This window comes from Cuculus canorus, chromosome Z, assembly GCF_017976375.1.
Source record: "Cuculus canorus isolate bCucCan1 chromosome Z, bCucCan1.pri, whole genome shotgun sequence".
Lineage (NCBI taxonomy): Eukaryota > Metazoa > Chordata > Aves > Cuculiformes > Cuculidae > Cuculus > Cuculus canorus.
The window spans coordinates 72,610,493-72,631,154 of NC_071441.1; the positions used below are offsets into that span (position 1 = coordinate 72,610,493).

Sequence of the window (20,662 nt, forward strand, 5' to 3'; positions counted from 1 at the left end):
CTGGACACGGTAATCCAGATGAGGTCTCACAAGACAGGAGACATACGTGCTGAGACATGTAATAAACTCAAGTGGCTGTTTCCATCCCACTTCAAAAGGTCAACGTACATCCCTCTCCCATTTCCAAATATCCTGATAGCGACCCCTCCCTGGCAGCCTGATGCACCAAACAGTGACAAAGTGTGTTGTGACAACAAGCAACAAGACGACTCCATAGGAGCATAGGCTGTGCCAACTCCGTGCTGGCAACAATCTCATCCAGAGCAGAAAGCACAGTGAACCCCGGCAGTGTCAGAGACCTTGCCAGGTGATGAGCGCCACAGCAGCTCCACCGGCAGAGAAACCTCTTGAGCTTCAGCTGGATTGGGAAGGGATTTCCCACAGCCTCTGTCCTGCGAGGCTGCTCTCGCAGCCAGCCACGCAACAGTGCTTCTGGAGTCCCCTCCTCCCATGCTGCCAAGCAAAAGAGCTGACAGGACCCAAAACTCAGCCTCCGTCAACGGCCCTGAGGGATCTGCACCAGAGATCCCACAAGAGGAATTAGGCAGCTATGACACAAACAGGAACACATCATTCCTTCCCAAGCAGAGCAGACAGCACGGTGTGTACTGTCCACAAAGTGGACGAGGCGCAATTTCACTTCAAACAGGGCAAGTGACAAACACCCAAGGGTGCCCTCCTTGCTCTTCTCAAGGCTGGCATGCTGGGTACCCGAGTGGCTGGAACAAGGAGCCCAGGAGCACAGCGTGACTGCCCTGCTGCCCAGCGCCTGACGAGATGCACTGCTGGAGGGAAAGGGCTTGTTCCCACCAGGGCAGACAGTGCTTTCAACCCAGCGGCACCCTCAAACTGGAAATAACCCTCAGGCCTGGAAGCATTTCCTACATCCAGGAAGAACCCCCCAATCCAGATGCATCTCACACCTGCCATCACCCCGCAAACCTTGCAGTGTGCACCTGACACATCGGCACCCTCAGACCCAGTCCCAGCCCCCGATGCTGCCCTGCACGAAAGGCAGAGCAGGATGACCAGCAAATGAAAGTGGGACTTCCCACCGCTGAGGACAACAAATTTTATTTTCTAACTTTATGAACTAAGGGACGGGGAGAGAAGTCGGGGTTGAAGCACACGTGAGAGCTCAGCAGATGCTTCCAGGCTTCTATTCCCGTCGTGCTAATCGTGAGCGGTGTCGTATGCGGATTGGCCCGCAGTGGCTGTAGCGGCCCGTGCTTTCTGCTGCTGGGGAGCTGCAGGATGTCTCCAGTGGTGCCTTGATGCTGGTTTTGCTGCAGCTCTTGATAGGTCCTGGGGAGCCTTGGAAGACGCTCCCTGCGCCTGGGCTGGCGGTGCTGGGTCTGCTCCTTCCAGGTGCTGGGGACCCCAAAGGTGGTGTCAAGGGCGGCTGGGTGGAATTGCCGGAGGTTTTGCTTCGAGCCCCTCCAGTTGGCACGCAGATGGTTCCACCGCTTCCTCCATGATGGCTGTATGGTTTCTCTGCCTGACGTTGTGCCCGTGAGAGATGTCGGCTCCGGACTGGCCCCAGGCGGATGGAGTGGCCGCATCTCTCAAGTGCCAGAGCCTCACGGGACATCCTTGATGCCGCCGGCCTGGTGGACCTGCAGGTGTTCCTTTCCAGAGATAGAGCGCGAAGGAACACAGGCAGTACCATTTTCCAGGCATCGCTGGGGCTGCTGAGCTCCAGGCTTGGCATTAGCACACAGCTGCTCCCACGGTGCTCTTCGGGACGGCTGTATGGCTTTTCCAGCCGCCGTTGTAGCCGTGCTTGGTGTCGCCTGCGGTCTGGCCCAAAGTGGCTGGAGCAGGGGCTGCTTTCTGGCCGTGGGGGGTTGCAGGTGCTGCCCTTCTTCGGGCGCCTCAGGGCAGCCCCCATCTCACCGCAAAGCAGCGCTGGAAAGAAGACAGCAACGGCCTGAGCAGCAGGCTCAGGGTCAGCGTGGCCAGCCCCATGCCTGCGGGCAGGGCACAGCTTTTGGGCTCGCCTTACAGCACCAGGGAAGGGACCATCCCTGGCAGAAGGCTGCAGGGACCCCTGGGACAACTCACCAGACGATAGCTCTGCGCACACAGCCCTTCTTCGCTCTTTTGTACTGAGACCTCCCAAACAACTTCTACCGATCAATGCAGTGAACGTGCTGGAGAGCAGAGAGCAAATGCCACTGAGAATGAGCACCTCTGTGGGGCTGGGGGAGCATCCTCCCTCAGTAGACCCAGGAGCAGCCGTCCTCCCCTGCCCCCTCCTCACCTCACCGGGACGCACTGACACAGGACCAGGACGCTGCAGCGTTCTCTCCGTGCCTTGGCAGTGTGTCCACTGTGACATCACGGCCACCCAGGAGCCTATGCCCCAATATGGGCAGGGGCAATGGGGTGTGATTGGAAGTGGCGTTTGCCCCCGTTGAGCGTAGACAAATCCAGGATCATCACCAAAGCTGGGATGCAGAACCTGCCGGAGAAGACCATGGCCAAAGACCACGGCCGAGGTCTATCCCAGGGTGGGATCATAGTGCAGAAGCAGGCAGTAACACCTTGAGAAAAGGAAATCAACAAGATGACCATGTCCTTTTCTCTCGTCGGAGCCTTTATCTGGCAACCAGTTCAGAAAATGGCAGTGTGATCACGAGACATGGGGTCTGGCCCCAGAGGAGGCAGGAGCAGAGCACAAAGAACACCTCATGAGGTTTTAGCATTAACAACTCGACTGGGCTTTACTGGGCTTTTGCTGCCTTTAGCAGACCTCTCCGCAGTTAACACGCCAAACTTGCCAGCCCCTGGGTATCCAGGTGGCTTATTTTAGCTTGGACTTGCGTATCACTTGAGACCTGCACTGCCAAACCCTCCCAGACCTGAGCGTGCTCCTCACAGCTCCGTGCGGCTGTGCCCTGTGGAGAGTGAGGCTCGGGGAGCTTTGCTCGGGCACCAAAGACATACAGAGAAAAATAAAAGCAAATCCAGAGGCAAGGACAATGTGGGAGTCCCAAGAGGCTACTAAGCACACTTTAGGGAATGGAGATGTGAATATGGGCTTTGTAATATAAAAAGATAAATAAAACCTTATTTATTGATGTTGTGTAACTGATTTTCAGGTGTGTACAGAACATTGCATGATTCGCAAAATTCTGTAAATTTTGTTTACTCTTTGACCGGATGACTTCTGTGTCTTGTTCATCACCTGGCAATAACTGACAAGAAAAAAAAATCCATTTCTTACTTTCTCTTCTCCTGTTTGTAACTGTCAAAAGTCAGTAAGGTACAATTGCATCATTCTTTCACTGCAGTGTATTTCACAGTACATTGATATGACTTGGGTTTTTTTTCTTAAAACTTGAGATGTTTAATATGACTTTAACTTCTTGTTATTCAGGATGGTGATGAGTCATCTCCAATTTTAACAAGTTCTGAAATTGTTAAGATTCCAGATCCCCAAATGTCTATGGTAAGCTATGCTTCATACAGTGCAATCTGTATTGTAGTATTTTTGCTGAAGTTTTCATAAATGGAGATAAAAGCTGTCTATATTGGTGTCTTCGATATTTTAAAGTTCCAGTGCAAAGATGTATTTGGCCAGCTGAGAAAAATACCAGTGGGTTTGACTCTTTTGTAGTCTATTTTTATTGCTGCTGCTAGGTAAAATACAAGAACTGATTTAATGCTTGTGTTAATCTCCTCCTTTCCATAGCTAATGTGCTTGCTTCTGAGATGTAGGAAAGCAGAGAAGGTGGGTTGTTAGCAAAGAGGTGAGAGGGTGGGAATATAAGGTAAGAGGGAGTTGAAATGAAGAAATTCGGTGGAAGATGCAGTAACTCTTGGTCTCTTTGTTAAAATATTTTCTCCTACACTCTCTTGTATGTTGTCTTTCATGTAGACAGTGCCTAAGTACAGTTCTAGAAAAGATTTCCATTATTGTGGATGCCAATTCAGTGGAACTGGTATTGGCAGCTTTGGGAACCTTAATGTAAGTGGGCTTCTACTGGCAACACTGTTTGAGCACCGTGTAGTCTAACACTGCAAGAGCAAGTCTGACAATGCTGAAAACTGCCTTGGCTGCTGAAATCTCATTGACACTGTGGCTCCTATTTTGGCTCCTACTGTTGCTAACATGGCATTAACAGTGGGAAAACTTTTTGAGAAGTTTTTCTTGCATTCAAAGCTTCATCCTGCAAGCATCCTGAAAGTGTTTATGAAGTGGCTAGCACGTTTGAGTGCTGTCTGAATCACAGATGTGTTGAATTGAAGCGCTTGCGTTTTGCAGCAGTTCACCAAAAGGCAATATAGGGGTTTATAAATTGTGTGAAGTAAAAAAGGCAACCCAAAACCTCAAAATCCCCAGCCATCCTGAAACAACAAGAGCAAAAGTCCAGAAGACGCTGTAGTTTAAATGTGAATTTTAATTGTCGTGCATTATTCAAGATTCTGGTGAGTCTTTGCTAGATAGTTTTATTCCAGTAGTAATATTATCTGGAGTTTAAATACTTATAAATCCCAACTTACCCTCTGCGTTTAGGAGAACTTAGTAGAAAGCAAGCATCACAAGCTGGCTCGAAGCTTAAGAAGCGGACCTTCTGATCATGATCTGAAGCCTAATGCGGCTACGCGAGATCAGCTTAATGTAAGTCAGCTGTATGATGCTAAATTCAATTTTGTTAGGTTATTAGATATTGATATGTCGTGACAATTTAAGAAAGGTGCAGTTCACTTCAATTTATATGAAATAATTACTGAAGAAATGCTTTTAAGTGTTTCTTACAAGGGGGTAGTTAGATGAGTCCCACTCTGAAAGCAACAGAAGGCACTTGCTTATTTTTTTGTGAACAGTTTTGGGGGCATAAGAATGTGTATTGTGCAGTTATCATTTACGTGTTAATTTTACTCTTAAGACAAGTCTGTATGTTGGCCTATGCTGCCAGTTCTGTCAACCATATAATTGAGGAGTGTCACCATGATAGCAGAAGGACTTTGTGGTGTTCTTAGCTGGTTTCATGTGTTGTCAATGCACCTCATCACAGTCTGTTAACTTGATTATGTCTGTTCACATTTCTAAACTCGCTTTCTGACTATGTATCTAATAGATTATAGTGAGTTATCCACCGACAAAGCAGCTAACGTACGAGGAACAAGATCTGGTTTGGAAATTCAGATATTACCTTACTAATCAGGAGAAGGTAAGTTCAATGATTTGAGAAGACTTACTAATGCAACAGATGCTTCATCTGGCACTCATTCTAGAGAGTTACAGAACTTTAATGTCTAAGAAGCTGGTCAAGATAATTTTAACTTTCTCTACCATGTTACTCATTAAAAAATTGTTGACCGTAGTTTTTCATCAAGTCATATGACCTAGCTGTTGCTACAGCAGTCTTTGCACAAACACTGATCATCAGCTTAAAATACCAGTGTTGCCAATTTCATTCTCAGGAAGGAATAATTATTAAAGAGGAGCTTCTCCATCCCTTTTAGACAAATGTTTGTATTAACAGAATAAATAGCAACACACCAAAAGCGCAAAGGAAATAAAATAACTAAATAAGCCCCCAGCAGCGGACATATTATATGTAGTCATAATTGTGGTAAAGCAGTAACCATTGAGTTTACATTTTACTTAAAAGATAACATAGCTGCAGTTTTGGGGGATGTATTAAAACAATGCAACATTGTATTGTCACTTATATTAGTAAGTGCTTCTAAAAATACAGTCTGAATCTAGTTCTACTTTAAAATGAAACATTGATTTCATGGCATCCTTCTGGACAGATTTTCCAGCTGTGGAGTGGGCAGGTTCATGGAGAACTGAATGAAGAACTGGCTGAAGGACAGAGTGCAAAGTGTTGCAGTGAATGGGGCTGCACCTGGATGGTGACCAGTCACCGTCGATGTTCCGCAAGGCTCAATCCTAGAGGCAGTTCTGTTCAATATGTTTATCAGTGATCTGAGTACAGGAGTTGAATGCACTACTGGCAAGTGTTCTGATGATACCAAACTGGGAGGTGCTATTGCCTCTCCTGAGGGATCTGAAGCCTTGCAGAGGGGTCTGCATAGATTGGAGCATTGGGCAATAAATAATGGGATGATATATAACAATTTGAAATGCTAGATTATGCACCTAGAATGGAGTAATGCCAGGCACAAGCAAAGCTGGAAGAGAAGTGTCTGGAGAGTAGCCCTGCAAAAAGCGATCTGAGGGTGCTGCTTGACTGCAGTCTCAATGTCAATCGGTGCTATTCCCTGCCACGCAAGAGGGCAAACTACATCTTGGGGTGCATCAAACACAGCATAACCAGTCAGTCAAAAGAGGTGATTATCCTGCTGCATGTAGCACTGGTGAGATCTTACCTTGAATACTGTGTGCAGTTCTGCATCCTACAATTTAAGAAGGTCCTTGGACGTGTCCAGAGGAGGGCAACAAAGCTGGTGAAAGAGCTGGAAAGAACAACCTGTGGGAAGCAGCTGAAGACTTTGGGCTTGCCTGGTTTGGAGAACAGGAGCCTGAGGGGTAACCTCTTTGCTCTCTGCAGCTTCCTGAGGAGGGAGAGTGAAGAGAGAGGTCCTGAGATCTTTCCCCTGCTATCCAGTGATAAGGCATGTGGGAATGGTTAAAAGTTGCACCAGGGGAGATCTAGACTGGGCTTTAGGAAGTATTTCTTTAACAGGAGAGTGATCAGATCCTTAATTAGGCTTCCTAGATAGGTGGTTGGTGTCCCAAGCCTGCCAGTGTTTCAGAGGCATTTGGACAATGCCTTTAACAACATGCTTTAACTTTTAGTCATCTAGGCCATTAAACTAGATCATTGTAGATCCCTTCTAAATGAAGTAGAGTGTTCTATTCTAAATATTTTGTTTAGCATGGCTTTTCACTGATGCCAGTTTGTCGAATCTCTCTGTCTAGGCCTTGACAAAATTCTTAAAATGTGTCAACTGGGACCTACCACAAGAGGCAAAGCAAGCACTGGAGCTGCTGGGAAAGTGGAAGCCTATGGATGTGGAAGACTCTCTAGAACTTTTGTCATCTCACTTCACCAACCCAACGGTTCGGCGCTATGCCGTTGCCAGACTCCAGCAAGCTGATGATGAGGTATTCCTTGGTCTGCGGGTACTTGTGAAAGTCACCTTGTCTGAGGATTGTTAGTCTCATTGAATACTTGAAATTTTTACTGCTGTTGAGGGCATTTAGGTGAAATAATGCTGGTGGAAAACTAAAAAAGATAAATTTTAAATGTTAACCTGCGTAGAAGTGCTCTGAACTTGTAAAATCTAGTAAAAGATTTCCAACAAATCCACCTGGCAAACTGTGAAGCAGAATATAGTCATGCTGTTGTACTAAAGAGAGTAGAAAAGCATCTGTGGAAATAAGATGTTCTAATCGTATACTTATTAGAATATGATGAGCTGTGATTTCTGAGTAGAGCCCACTTAATAGATGCTAATCTTAATTTTTTTCTTTTATTTAATAAAAGAATATTTAATTTAATTTCTTTTTTTTTTCTTAAATTTATTTTCTTTTGACAGTAAAAATAATACTTTGAGTGTATTATCACAACTCTTGAGTCCTTGGCAGTCAGTAGAGAGCATAAATATGTCAGATATTTGCAAGCCCACTTCACTAGCCAAGGTCATACTGCTCTGACTTTAAAAATGTAACTTCAGTTGAACAAATTAATTATAAACAGCGAGTGATTAAAATTTTATTCTTTATTCTGATACCATGGTTGAATATTGTTTCTGGCAGCCACAAACTGTAAATTTTATTTTCTGGATGCTGGAAGCAAGAAGGGCAGCTTAGCTTAAGAGAACTTTAAAGCAGTAGTTGCACTTCAGTATTCACTTAATTAGCACTTGCTACCTTTAAGTAACAAAAATATTAATATAATAACTCAGTATGTTTTGGGAGTCAAGCGCCATACTACCCCAGTTTTGCTATTGTATATTGCGTGTTAAGGAGACCCCAATTTCTGTATCTTTAAGTCACTAAATTTTGACTAAGTTTTTCTAAAAATTAGAATTTTGAAAATACACAGAGTCGTAATCAGCTTTGACTTCATCAATTGATTTTCATTTTTTTCCTTTATTAGGATCTGCTGATGTACCTGCTACAGTTAGTCCAGGCACTGAAGTATGAAAACTTCAGTGATATAAAGAATGGACTGGAACCTAGCAAGAAGGACAGTCAAGGTTCAATGTCAGAAAGCATGACAACATCTGGAGCTAATGGTGCAGAAATAGACAGGTAAGAAGCTTAGATTTCCAGTAGAAAAGCAGAAACGTGTAACAAATACTTTCTTCTTTGTAGGGACTACTGCATATTCAACATCTTATTTTATAATCAAGTGTTGACTTAAAAATAACCCCTGAGCTTTCACTGAATGTATTTCCTGACTACAGAAAGTTTACAGAGCAAATATTCTTAATCTCAAAGTTGTGGCCTTTGGCCTTACCACAGGAAAAGAAAGCAATTTCTGGAGAGCAGGGAAAACACCGGCATTTCTTCCGTCTGTCTCTCCAAAGGTTAGGATGTCTCCAGTGGTATGAGTATGCTTCCCAGTTTCATCAAAGAATATGTATCTAAAAATCCAATCAGTCTGAAGTGAAAAGAATTTTTTTTTTTAATCTCTTGCAAAAGAAGGTGTAAGGGGAGTCCTGTGAATGTAAAGGAGCTGAGGATCAAGCCTTTTGTTCTTGCAGGAATCCACATGAAGGCTGAAATATCTGATTGATACGGTATTAAGCAAGGTGCGGCAAACTTGGTTAACTGAAGTCTCATGTGAATACTTAATATGAATTTCCAGGATTTTTAGTTTTAAGCTTCAGTGTCTAATCACTTGTGTCACTAGGGTATCCTTTTCATTTTCCAAGAATATTGTTTTTCATTGATCTTGCTGCTAGGCTGTAGAGTGGGTGTCCTGGGATGTGAGGTGTATTTTGAGGCTGCAGTGGCACTTAGATGTTAGTAGAGCTGTTTGATTACTTCTTTTCAGGAGAATTTACTGTCTGATAATTGCCTTGCAAGCATTTGGTTTGTCTACTGTTGTGTGGAATTGCATTCCAGAGACAAGTGCTTGCAGGTGTTGTGTATTAGTGATTTCATCTAAGGGCATTTCTAAAAAAAATTTTATCCTGAAAGTGTGGGTTTGCTAAATTCCCATCTATAGCTACTTATTTTTATGGATAACGGAACAAAATGTTAAGTTTTATGGAAGTTTATGTCCTTCACAGCCATGAACTGTATAGCTGTCCTGGTGCAGATTTTTGCCATTTTCTGGAACTGCATCTGTCAAAGTTATTGTTTATGCAGTTTGTTCTGAAACAGGGTTGAGATACTGTCTTCAGAGATACCTTTTTTCCCAGTTTTCGGCATTTATTATGTTGTGAAAGTGCAATGCGTTATTATTTCTGTGCATGCCCCCAGCCCCCCAAGCAAGAACTTTGTTTCGTGCAAATTACATGCTTTCCTTTATGTAGTTCCCAGATCATGAGTCCCATTCCACCAGTTTCCTCACCACCTCTTACTTCTAAGACAAAGGAGCTAGCAGACAATGAAAACCTTGATGTAAGTAAAATATTTCATCTTGTGGTTTTGATTCTTGAGGCTTCTTAGCAATGTAGTACTGCTTTTAGTTTTTGGTTTTGAACGTTTGAATCTATCTACTGTATCTTGCTGAATACTTAAAGTGTTCAAAAAAATAGTGCTAAAAAAGAAAATAACTGATTTTCTTTTTACAGACTTTCTGTTATGTCACATGGCCAAACTACCCAAAACTGGGGGACTGGGCATTGAATTCTTCATAAAATTGAAGTACTCTGTTTAAAGTAACTGCCCAAGGCTATTGCATGTTGATTAGATACTGACAATTGCCTGTGTTGAGGTGTTCTAATGCAGTTTTTTTAATGGAAAACCGTTATCCAAATGTTTTAATCTATGCAATCTGTTCTTTCTCTAGCCACGTTCTTTGGTGCGGGCATCATCTTTTTGGACCTCTGATTTATGTATATTCATTGTACATTGAGTACAAGGATTATACTCAATTTATAACACAAGTAGAGGAGTAATAAAAATGAGACTAGAGGGAGGGAAAGACAAAAGGTAGAGACAGTTTGAGGAAATCTGATATGCAGTTAATTGGTCTTCGAACTGAAGATCTATATTCCGTGTTGCAAATCTTCCCTTTTGGGTCTCGGTACTGCATAGAAAATAAGACTCAAATTGATCATATCAGTAAAGATACTCAAATTTCTTGTTAGTTGGAATATTAATCCTAAAAGCTAAATGTTCTGCAGCCTCTATGGGTTTGTTTTTTTTTTTCCTTTAAGTTAAAATGTAGAACATCTTAATGAGTTTACGTCTTCTGAATGCAAAACAGGGTAGCAAATCTCTTTCAGGGTTAAGTCTTAAAGCAAGGGATAATTGCATAGAAGGAAAACTTAATATATTATAATTAGAAACTTTACACTAAAGGTTTATTGTTGGAGAACATCATGTACTTTTGGCATATTGGTAAATAAATTACTGTAAAAGCAAGCGGGTTTTTACGTATATAGTGTTGCTGGGTTTGGAGTAATATTAGAGCTGATGTGATTTAAACATTAAGTTAAGTTTGATACAGATTTTAGAAAGGGAGATATCTCTCAAAACTCCTTATAGTTACTTGGTGTTTTTCCATAACTTCATTTCTCTCAAGGGCTTAGACTTCTCTGTAACTTAATTTTACTTTTCTTAAATCCCTTCCAGCAAGACCTTTGCACTTTCTTGATTTCACGAGCATGCAAAAATTCCACATTGGCAAACTACTTATACTGGTATGTTACAAACTCCTTATTCGTACTATATCAATGTCTAGTTGAAATCAAAGCTGTAAGGCCCAGAAGGATGCACAGCAAAAGATGACCTGTCTTTGAGAACTTGAGAATCTCGATTTCTGTCAGGACGAAGTAGTAGATCTAAATCAATATACATTTGAACAGAACCGTTAGTAAGAGAAAGGTATTGGTTTTTAAAAAGCACAGGTATGCTTTGCTGTTAGACAAAGGAAGCTGACTTGCAGGGCAGCAAGTACAGTGTTATAAACTATAGTTAAGATTTATTTTTTTTTAAGTAGTCATTCAATTTGTTTGTGGTGATGAGAAGGAGATTAAGTCCATCCTCTGCTTTTGTGTTTGGTTTGTGTTTAAAGTTTCTCACAGTGTTGGCTAGTATTAATCAAGAATGTGCTTTATGAAAGTTTATGTAACACTTGCTTTTTGCATGAACCTTAGTATTTTTTTAGATTCCACTTGCAGTTATGTTATGAACACAAACAAAGTGTAATTTCAGATGTTTGCTCTCTTAAGGGGGAACTTAGTTGTGAATAGTTCATCTAGTTAGTGGAGAGGTAAAATTGCTCAGCTAAGGATCTTGTTCCATTTCCATAATTTAAGAATTAGATGTCTAAACTAGTCATCTGCATGCCTTCTGAGTAAGCATTTGCAGGTAGAATTATCTCATTTGAAGAAAACAGGTGAATAGAGCTCTGTGATATGAAAGTTAGTTTTTATGTGTATGTATTAATGTGTATGTGTATGCTCATACACAAAACATAGCTGTCCACTTGTGTGCATGCACATATTTTAAAATAGAGAGCTTAGATGGCTTGTAAACTCAAGTCTTATTATTCTCATTTGTACCCCTTGTAGGGGTATCTAATAAAAATACTAATACATATTATAATATGTTAATGTACTATGAAATTAACCACGGATAAGCTGTGAGTTAGGAGCAGTGTGATATGTGACATAAACATACTAAATGGTTCTTAAAAAAAAACCCATTTGAAAATGGAATCACTCTCAGGGTAGCTTAGGAGTCCTTTAAATTCACTTGTTTCATTGCTTTTTCAGTGGCTTAAACTTCAAATACACAAGTGCATCACTTCACTACAGTTCCCTAGGGTACATACTTCTATCGATAGTAGTGCCCAGAGTTAATTTTTGGCTTCAGAAAAAAAGTGCTAATAAATTTAAATTATTTAAATTATCGCAGGCCTCATTGGAATTGGTAGAAACCAAAGGCTCGACCAAATCAAATAGTCTTTATTTAAAATAAGTGTAGGTAGGTTAGCTTGTTTTTGTCATTTTGATAGGAACACTGCACTTACATTTTGGCAACATAGAATGGTTTGGGTTGGACAGGACCTTAAAGATCATTCTGTTTCAACCCTGCTGCCATGGGCAGGGACACATCCTATTAGATCAGGTTGCTCAAAGCCTCATCTAACATCATCTCGAGACATTTAATCTTATGGAAAGTTCAAAGCATCCAGTACTCAAAAAAAAACCCCAAACTGCTACCAAAAAAAAGCCCAGTCAATTCATTCTTTGTTTTCTTTCCAGACATCTCAATTTCTCAGTGACAAAATACAAATGTTGCAGCCACTGTTTGAGCTGAGGTAGCCATAAATCCTCATGGCTGCTGATCAATTGCTTGTTTCAGCTATCCAGACACAGTATGCACCTAAAATAATCAATGGAAAAAGTACAGTAACTCTTGAAAATCAAACCTCCCTGCTCAGTCACTTGTCATTGTAAAGCTGTCCTATCCTTACACTTTAACAGCAGGTGCAGAAATCAGTGCTACTGACTACTTTTTCCTGTCTCTTCTTTGGACATATGAGACTCCTATTCAAGAATGAAGCATTACTCTTTCTCTTTGTCGTAAGATAGTTTTGAGAAACTAGACTTTTTAACAAGTGAAGATGAAAATGCCATGTTTTAATTCACTACTTCCTGTTTTCCTTGAAGTTTTGATGCACAGACATCAGAATATGGACTTATGGTTATACTCTTATTGCACTATAAATGTCAATTTAGTGAGGGAACAGTGTAGAGCAATATATTAGCAAAGTTCTAGAAGTAATCTTTAGCTATAGATTTCATTGATATAATACAGAATAATTTACATATGCCTTATTGTAATGTATGTAATATTTTGTGTTTTCATAAATAAGACTACTCAAATATGATCAGCTGAAAATAAGAGACCTCTAATCTTGTCCTATAATCATTCAGATGTAAAGAGATACTGCACAGGCGTGTAAAGAAGTGGTAATTATAGCTGTTAGCATAAAGTCCAAGTGTGTTTGCTTAATGTGTAGAGTCACTTTTGAATCCAAGTTCAGTGTTTGAAAATTGAATGACTTCCTAATTTCTTCCTTTTGTTAATAATGGGGTTATAAGATTTTACTGGGCAGCACAAGGTGATCTGTTGTTCACTAGAAGATCTTCATGCATAGCTACTTTTTCATTGTTGATGCTGTGAATAGAAATAAACTCAACAAATTTCTGAACAACTGCTTAAGAAAATAAGTTTTCGATATAACTGTTCCAAATTGTACTCCTTTAATCTTAGTTTGAATCTACTCTGAATCATAGTTTTAGAAATGAAAACTTATTTTGGAATGTAGGCTTCTCAGAGCTGGTTCAGGATCAGTACCACCATTGCTAATGATAAAAGAGGGAATAGGTAGGGTGAGTTCTTCCTGTTTTTGCAGATGTACTTGTTTTTGCAGCTGTTTTCCTGCCAATAAACCGTGCAGGGGGTAGGAACACAGTGGAATGCCCACTCCTTCCACGGTACTGCTCACTCGGAGTAGCCATGTGATCTGGACTCCTGACTTGTCCTGTTTGAGTGATGCTGTTTCACTGCGAGTGAAAGACCTTAAAAACTTTGATGGACTATCTTGATCCAAGTGGGAATTTGACTATGCAGTTTTGAAGAGTTTGCTTGCTCGTTGATATCTCATTCAAAGATCAACTCTGTTTTTAGTTACAGGCCTGTAAAACAGGGCTACTGTATTTCACTCAGTTGTGTGAAACCAGAGAATGGCATAACTTGGGTTGTTTTTGTGCTGCAGGTATGTTATAGTGGAGTGTGAAGACCAAGACACTCAGCAGAGGGACCCAAAGACTCACGAAATGTACTTAAATGTAATGAGAAGATTTAGTCAGGCTTTGCTGAAGGTAATGCCTCTGTATAAGGAAATACTTAGTGATTTGGGATAGTCATCCTTTAAACAGTCACAAGTATCTAGAATGAGGATGTTTTTTCAAGTAATACATATTGAAATTTTAAAAAAGCTTCCAGTTTTGCTTGAATTTTGAATTTGTGGCAAACAAAATTGTTCAGACCATTTTCCTCAGTTCAGTTGCTTGTTCTTATTAGTAACATGTGGGTTCTAAAATCCTATACCTTGTGTAATCAGTCTGTTTTATTTACAATTGCTTTACTGGAAGCACTTGTCCTTGCAGTGCAAATTGAGATGAGACCCATCTTTTGAACTTGCAGACAGTGTTGTTCTGTGTATTAGCAGCAGAGGGTGCTGGAGTAGCAGGGAAGAAAGACAAAAACACCAAACCTTTTCTGAGTTGCATTCTGTAATTTATTGCAGATGTGGAATCTTTTACTGATCTTAGTGTATGCCACACTTCATATTAATTTCCATTTTAGGGATGTTACTCAAATCTGACTCTTAATGCTTTATAAGAATATTCCTTGTGCTTATTCTTACTGACTTATTTTGCCTGCATGAATAGGTTTGTCATGCATGACTGTTCTCGAGTGAAATTGTTGATGCAAATTGAAGTGCACTGGTAGGTCAGATAATTGATTGCTAGCTACAGTGATTCTGATTGTGTTTTACAGAAAATACCTTTCGAATTGACAGGAAATTGATCGTTATTCACTTACCTCATGAAAGCCCAAAGGTCTTAAGAATGAAAGAATAATTTCTAGATAAAATAATTACAGAACAAAGAACTAATTTTGTTTCTTTTAATTCGTTTAGGGTGATAAGTCTGTCAGAGTTATGCGTTCATTGTTGGCAGCCCAGCAGACATTTGTAGATCGACTAGTTCACGTAATGAAAGCAGTGCAGCGTGAAAGTGGGAATCGTAAGAAAAAGGTAATTAAGGGATAGGAAAACTTATCTGTCCAGAATTTAACAATAGGAGAGCTAGCTTTTCACTAAAAATACTTAGCACTGAGATTTAAAGCAGGTGTCTTGTCTGTGCTGTAATAATTTTAGCTGAACTTTGGAGAAGTTTAGGTGGGTCAAACTTCCAAAGTTCCTAGATGAAAAACAGGAGAGACCCCTGAGAATGAGATATTTAGGCAAAAGGAAGACAAGAGAACAAGTTGTGGGGGATTTCAGAAGGGAGCTGTGGGGTAAGAGTTATGCCAGGCTAGATAGCAAAATTTGACCATCAGCAAGGTTTTGTTTGTTCCAAGAAGAATAGAAGTATTCTTTTAGAAGGTGCACATTTGGCAGAACTTTGTCTTTTTTTGCCTCTATAGGTGCATTTTAAGAAGCCATGTCTTCCTTAGTTAAAATATGTTAACTGAACTTGACATATAGGTATGGAACGGAAACAGGAATGACAAAGGGATTTATATTCATGTATTTTCTTTTCCTCTGACACACATCAGTATTTTTAAACATGAATTCTGCAGTGTAGTAATTTATTTTCACTTCTTTTTTATATCTGTAGCATATATTTGTGCAGGAAAATGAAACACCTAAGTGTTGGCATCTTTTTTTAAATGAAATTATGTGAATGTTCTGTGTATCAGTAATGAAGGTGTAATCACTAAAACAGGAGGGGGTTATGCAGTTTTGGAGAGTGAACCCTGCTTGTGTGTTACATTGAGAGCATTCTTTCAAATTATATAAATTGTATATATATTTATATATTCTTTGTTAAAAGACTTTTTAACTGTTCATATATACCTAGTATGTTTTCTGTGGTGTTTTGATAATATTTGAAGCAAGTTTTTCATTCTTTTATTCTTTTAGAATGAGAGGCTTCAGGCTTTGTTAGCAGATAATGAAAAGATGAATTTAGCAGATATGGAGCTTATTCCACTTCCTCTGGAACCTCAGGTGAAAATTAAAGGGATAATCCCTGAAAAAGCCACACTCTTCAAGGTAAATGAGATCTTCTTGAATAGCTGGAATGCAAACAACTCTTATGAGCACTAAGCTTAAAAACATCAGTTGAAAAGTTTAAAGGGGCTGACATTGAGGGAAAATGTAAATAGAATGTGCCCACAAAGTCATACAAATCTAGTCAGATACGCGACTTCTTAGCTGCATGTATGCATTGTTCCCTTGCAAAATAGAAATGTTAAATTGTTAGAGACTGTCAAATAGTAAGATGGTCCATTTCGTTTTGTTGCAGTGGACTGACGGGTATAACCTGTATGATTAAGGTTAGTTGATTCTTAAACTAATTCATAAAAGTTGCTTATGATTGTATGGCCATCTCTTAATCTAGTTACTAAACACTCAGTATGCTGTTGAAAGGGCTGGAGTTATTTTGCTTCTTATACTACTTGAAATGTAAGTTATTGCCGGCCCTCTCTCTAAATTTACTCATCAGATTGACTCAGCTGACTGTAATCTAATTTTGAGATCAGAATGTGGTTTACCAGTCAGTCCTATATCCAGGAGGCATTCTCTCCCAGTTAAAAAATATTCAAGCTGCTGTGGCAACCAGTGTTAGTTCATCTTCTCTATATGCTAGGTCAGATATTTACTACACCTGGTAGTTCCAAACTTTGACAGGCTGCTTGTTGACTGTAGCATAGTCTGTGTTTACTTAAAAAGAGGTGAACATTTTCCCAGTTTTCTACTGTATTATCGCTTGATTCCCTAGCTTTAGTTACTATTATACCAGTCAGTCTTTTTGAAGAGTATGCTTCAATTCCATGCTCTTACACCACAGGCTGGAGGCAAAGTTGGAAAGATCTGTCGTGAAAGCAAGGCCTTGCAAACCTGCGCTAGCTTTTAGCATGAATTTAAGGGTCAAGGGAACTATGCTGACAAAAAGACCGCGTGAACAACAGCTTTCTGTCAAGAACAACAGCTTAACTCAATCAAGACCAACTCAAGTCAGATAGTCTTGTGTAGAAATTTAGAAAAATTGGGACAAAGAATATGAGATGTGACTTGTTTCCAAATCGGAGATGGCTTTGATTCTGCTGATTCTGTAAGGTTACAGATTTCTATTTAATATCTCTTTCTGTGCTATGGCACGAAAGATAAACCCAAAGCGGAAAGAATGACTAATTTTTGGTGCTCTTAGATATCACATACCATTTAAGGAATAATTTTTCCTTTGTTTATGGGACTTAATAATTTGGAAACATTCACTGCAGCTGAACATTTCATGTACCTGCTCAAATATTAAACTTTATATTCTTGATTTTTTTTTGTTTCTTTTTAGTTTGGTCAGTTGCAATAGATTAAATCATTTATGTGTGTAATTGATCCCCTTCAACCCTTTTTATGCAGAGAAATTGCAAACAAATTGGCTTTCTTAAACAACAACGTGAAAAGGCATTTTTGCTTTCACTAAGTAGATTAAGGAAGCAATTGTTTAAAATGTCTTGCCCCTAGCATTTCTTTGATGTTTATCCTATAATTGTGTCTCTCTTTGATCTGGTCAGTTTAAATTTGTTTTGTTGTGACCTTTTTCATAATGCTTCTATGTTGATTGGAATTTCATGCACGCAAACAGAATTTGAATCCCTCTGTCCTCCTCTTCTGCTGGGGAAAGGAGTGGGTGGGAAATGTATCCTTCACACGCCTTGCTAAAAAAGAAAGACGTAAGATATTATTTTAAAAGCGTGACTGCATCACACTTTTGATAACTAGAAATGCTATGTTCTAACTGTTGCGCCCTAAATAGTGAATAGCTGCTATTAGACACTTTAGAATTGCTTCTTTTCTACCGGACTTGAGGGGAATGGAAGGAGTTCCCGTAGTTATTGCTACTATTCCAAATCTTTTTGTTACTGAATTTGATACTTGAATCCTGTGAGCTGACACTTGGCCTAGTTCATTTCATGTTTATAATGCAGTGAATAAGGATTTGGATTTTAAAACTCCACTGTAGCAACATCTTAATATGAATATTGCTGTGAACTGCTTTAGTAGAACAAGTTTCCTTTTCCAGAGTGCCTTAATGCCTGCTCAGTTATTCTTCAAGACAGAAGATGGAGGCAAATATCCTGTTATTTTTAAGCATGGGGATGATTTACGTCAAGATCAGCTTATTCTTCAGATTATTTCACTCATGGATAAGGTGAGGATTATTAATGTGCATCCTCCTGTGTTCTTGATTTTCCTTGTCGGGAACAGAATTGTTGAAAATTGTTAATGCAGCTTATATTGCTAATACATTCCAGAGTTCTCGGTTCCTAGGAGAGTTTGTTTATTTTCTTTATAGACAGGCAATAAGCCTGCATGTGCTTTAAAATAAATAATTAAATAGATTGGCAAACTGACTTTCATTCATTACTGATTTCAGTAAAGAACAGTGGAGATCAGTGTCCAATACACATTCATTTTAAAAACAGAAGCTGCCGTTCATTTGCATTCATCTGCCTTTTTTGTGTGTGTGTGGTTTGTATTTTTACAGCTCTTAAGAAAAGAGAATCTGGATTTGAAACTGACACCCTATAAAGTGCTGGCAACTAGTACAAAACATGGTATGGATACTTCTGTTTCCTAAAAATGCAGTATTGGTAAGAATCTCCTTCTGTTCATAGACTGTTGTGATGCATTGTTTTCATGAGAGATATTTCACTTAGTACAGCATTCTAAAACAGAGCTCAAATGTACTTCAAGGGTGCCTGTGGGAAAGGTAGGGACAGGCTTTTTAGCAAAGCCTGTGGTGACAGGACAAGGAGTAATTATAGAATCATAGAATCACGAGGTTGGAAAGGACCTACTGCATCATTGAGTCCAGCCATTCCCATTGATCCCTAAACCATGCCTCTCAGCACCTCATCCACCCGTCCTTTGAACACCTCCAGGGAAGGTGACTCAACCACCTCCCTGGGCAGCCTGTTCCAGTGCCCAGTGACCCTTTCCATGAAAATTTTTTTCCTGATGTCCACCCTGAACCTCCCCTGGCGGAGCTTCAGGCCATTCCCCCTTGTCCTGTCCCCTGTCACTTGGGAGAAGAGGCCAGCTCCCTCCTCTCCACAACCTCGTTTTAGGTAGTTGTAGAGAGCAATAAGGTCTCCCCTCAGCCTCCTCCTCTCCAGGATAAGCAACCCCAGCTCTCCCAGCCGCTCCTCATAAGACTTGTTCTCCGGCCCCCTCACTAGCTTCGTTGCTCTTCTCTGGACACGCTCCAGAGGCTCAACATCCTTCTTGTGGTGAAGGGCCCAGAACTGAACACAGGACTCAAGGTGCGGTCTCACCAGTGCAGAGTACAGAAGGAGAATAACCTCCCTGGACCTGCTGGTCATGCCATTTCTCATCCAAACCAAGATTCCATTGGCCTTCTTGGCCACCTGGGCACACCGCTGGCTCATGTTCAGTCAGCTGTCAACCAGCACCCCCAGGTCCTTCTCTTCTCCCGGTCTGTAGCACTGCATAGGGTTGTTGTGCCCCAAGTGCAGGACCCGGCATTTGGCCTTGTTAAACCTCATCCCATTGGTCTCAACCCAGCGGTCCAGCCTGTTCAGATCCCTTTGCAGAGCCTCCCTGCCCTCCAGCAGATCCACACTTCCACCCAGCTTAGTGTCATCTGCAAACTTGCTGAGGGTGCACTCAATGCCTTCATCCAGGTCATTGATAAAGACATTGAACAGGGCTGGACCTAGTACCAAACCCTGAGGAACCCCACTTGTAAGCGGCGTCCAGCTGGAGTTAACTTCATTGACCACCACTCTCTGGGCCCGGCCATCCAACCAGTTTTCAACCCAGGAGAGTGTGCGCCTGTCCAGGCCAGAGGCTGACAGTTTCTGAAGCAGAATGCTGTGAGAAACTGTGTCAAAGGCTTTACTGAAGTCCAAGAAGACTACATCCACAGCCTTTCCCCCATCCAGTAGTCGAGTGATTTTGTCATAGAAGGCAATCAGGTTAGTTTGGCAAGATCTGCCTTTCATGAACCTGTGTTGACTGGGCCTGATCACCCGGTTCTCTTGCATGTGCTTCATGATAGCACCCAACATCACCTGTTCCATGACTTTCCCCGGCACTGAGGTCAGACTGACAGGCCTGTAGTTCCCCGGATCCTCCCTGCAACCCTTCTTGTAGATGGGCACAACATCAGCCAGCCTCCGGTCCAGTGGAACTTCCCCAGTCAGCCAGGACCGCTGGAAGAGGATGGAAAGGGGTTTGGAAAGGATATCCGCCAGCTCCTTCATTACTCTTGGGTGGATATCATCCGGCCCTATAGACTTGTGGGTGTCTAGGTGGGCAAGCAAGTCTCTAACCGCCTCCTCTTGGATCATGGGAGCCTCATTCTTCTCCTCTAACTCCTGGGTTTGTACACAGAGGGAACAACTTTCCTTGCTATTAAAGACTGAGGCAAAGAAGGCATTAAGTACCTCAGCCTTGTCCTCATCCCCTGTCACTGTTATTCCTTCTACATCCAATAGGGACTGAATATTCTCCCCAGTCGTCCTTTTCTTGTTAACGTATTTGTAGAAAGATTTTTTATTATCTTCCACAGACTTAGCCAGTTTGATTTCTAGTTGGGCCTTAGCCCTCCTGATTTTTTCCCTGCATGATCTCACTTCCTCCCTGTAGTCCACCCAAGACACCTGTCCCTTCTTCCAAAGCTTATAGACATTCCTCTTCTTTTTGATGCCTCTCAAGATCTC

At 41.1% G+C, this 20,662-nt stretch overlaps 1 protein-coding gene across 3 annotated transcripts in view; it reads left to right on the forward strand.

Annotated features, from left to right (window-relative positions):
* Positions 1-20,662, forward strand: part of PIK3C3 (phosphatidylinositol 3-kinase catalytic subunit type 3) — an 81,484-nt gene that overhangs the window by 19,205 nt on the left and 41,617 nt on the right. The window contains exons 7-19 of one of the 3 annotated variants that reach the window (XR_008447634.1): positions 3,383-3,454; positions 3,884-3,973; positions 4,523-4,627; positions 5,088-5,180; positions 6,902-7,087; positions 8,085-8,239; positions 9,472-9,559; positions 10,739-10,806; positions 13,896-14,001; positions 14,826-14,942; positions 15,834-15,965; positions 17,998-18,126; positions 18,463-18,568. Coding sequence is in view for 2 of the 3 variants with exons in the window: in XM_054053445.1 (XP_053909420.1) it covers positions 3,383-3,454; positions 3,884-3,973; positions 4,523-4,627; positions 5,088-5,180; positions 6,902-7,087; positions 8,085-8,239; positions 9,472-9,559; positions 10,739-10,806; positions 13,896-14,001; positions 14,826-14,942; positions 15,834-15,965; positions 17,998-18,126; positions 18,463-18,532 (1,411 nt within the window). In the remaining variant the exon portion in view is untranslated. The remainder of the gene's footprint in view (positions 1-3,382; positions 3,455-3,883; positions 3,974-4,522; positions 4,628-5,087; positions 5,181-6,901; positions 7,088-8,084; positions 8,240-9,471; positions 9,560-10,738; positions 10,807-13,895; positions 14,002-14,825; positions 14,943-15,833; positions 15,966-17,997; positions 18,127-18,462; positions 18,569-20,662) is intronic. The other 2 variants (XM_054053445.1, XM_054053446.1) reach the window with 2 other exon arrangements.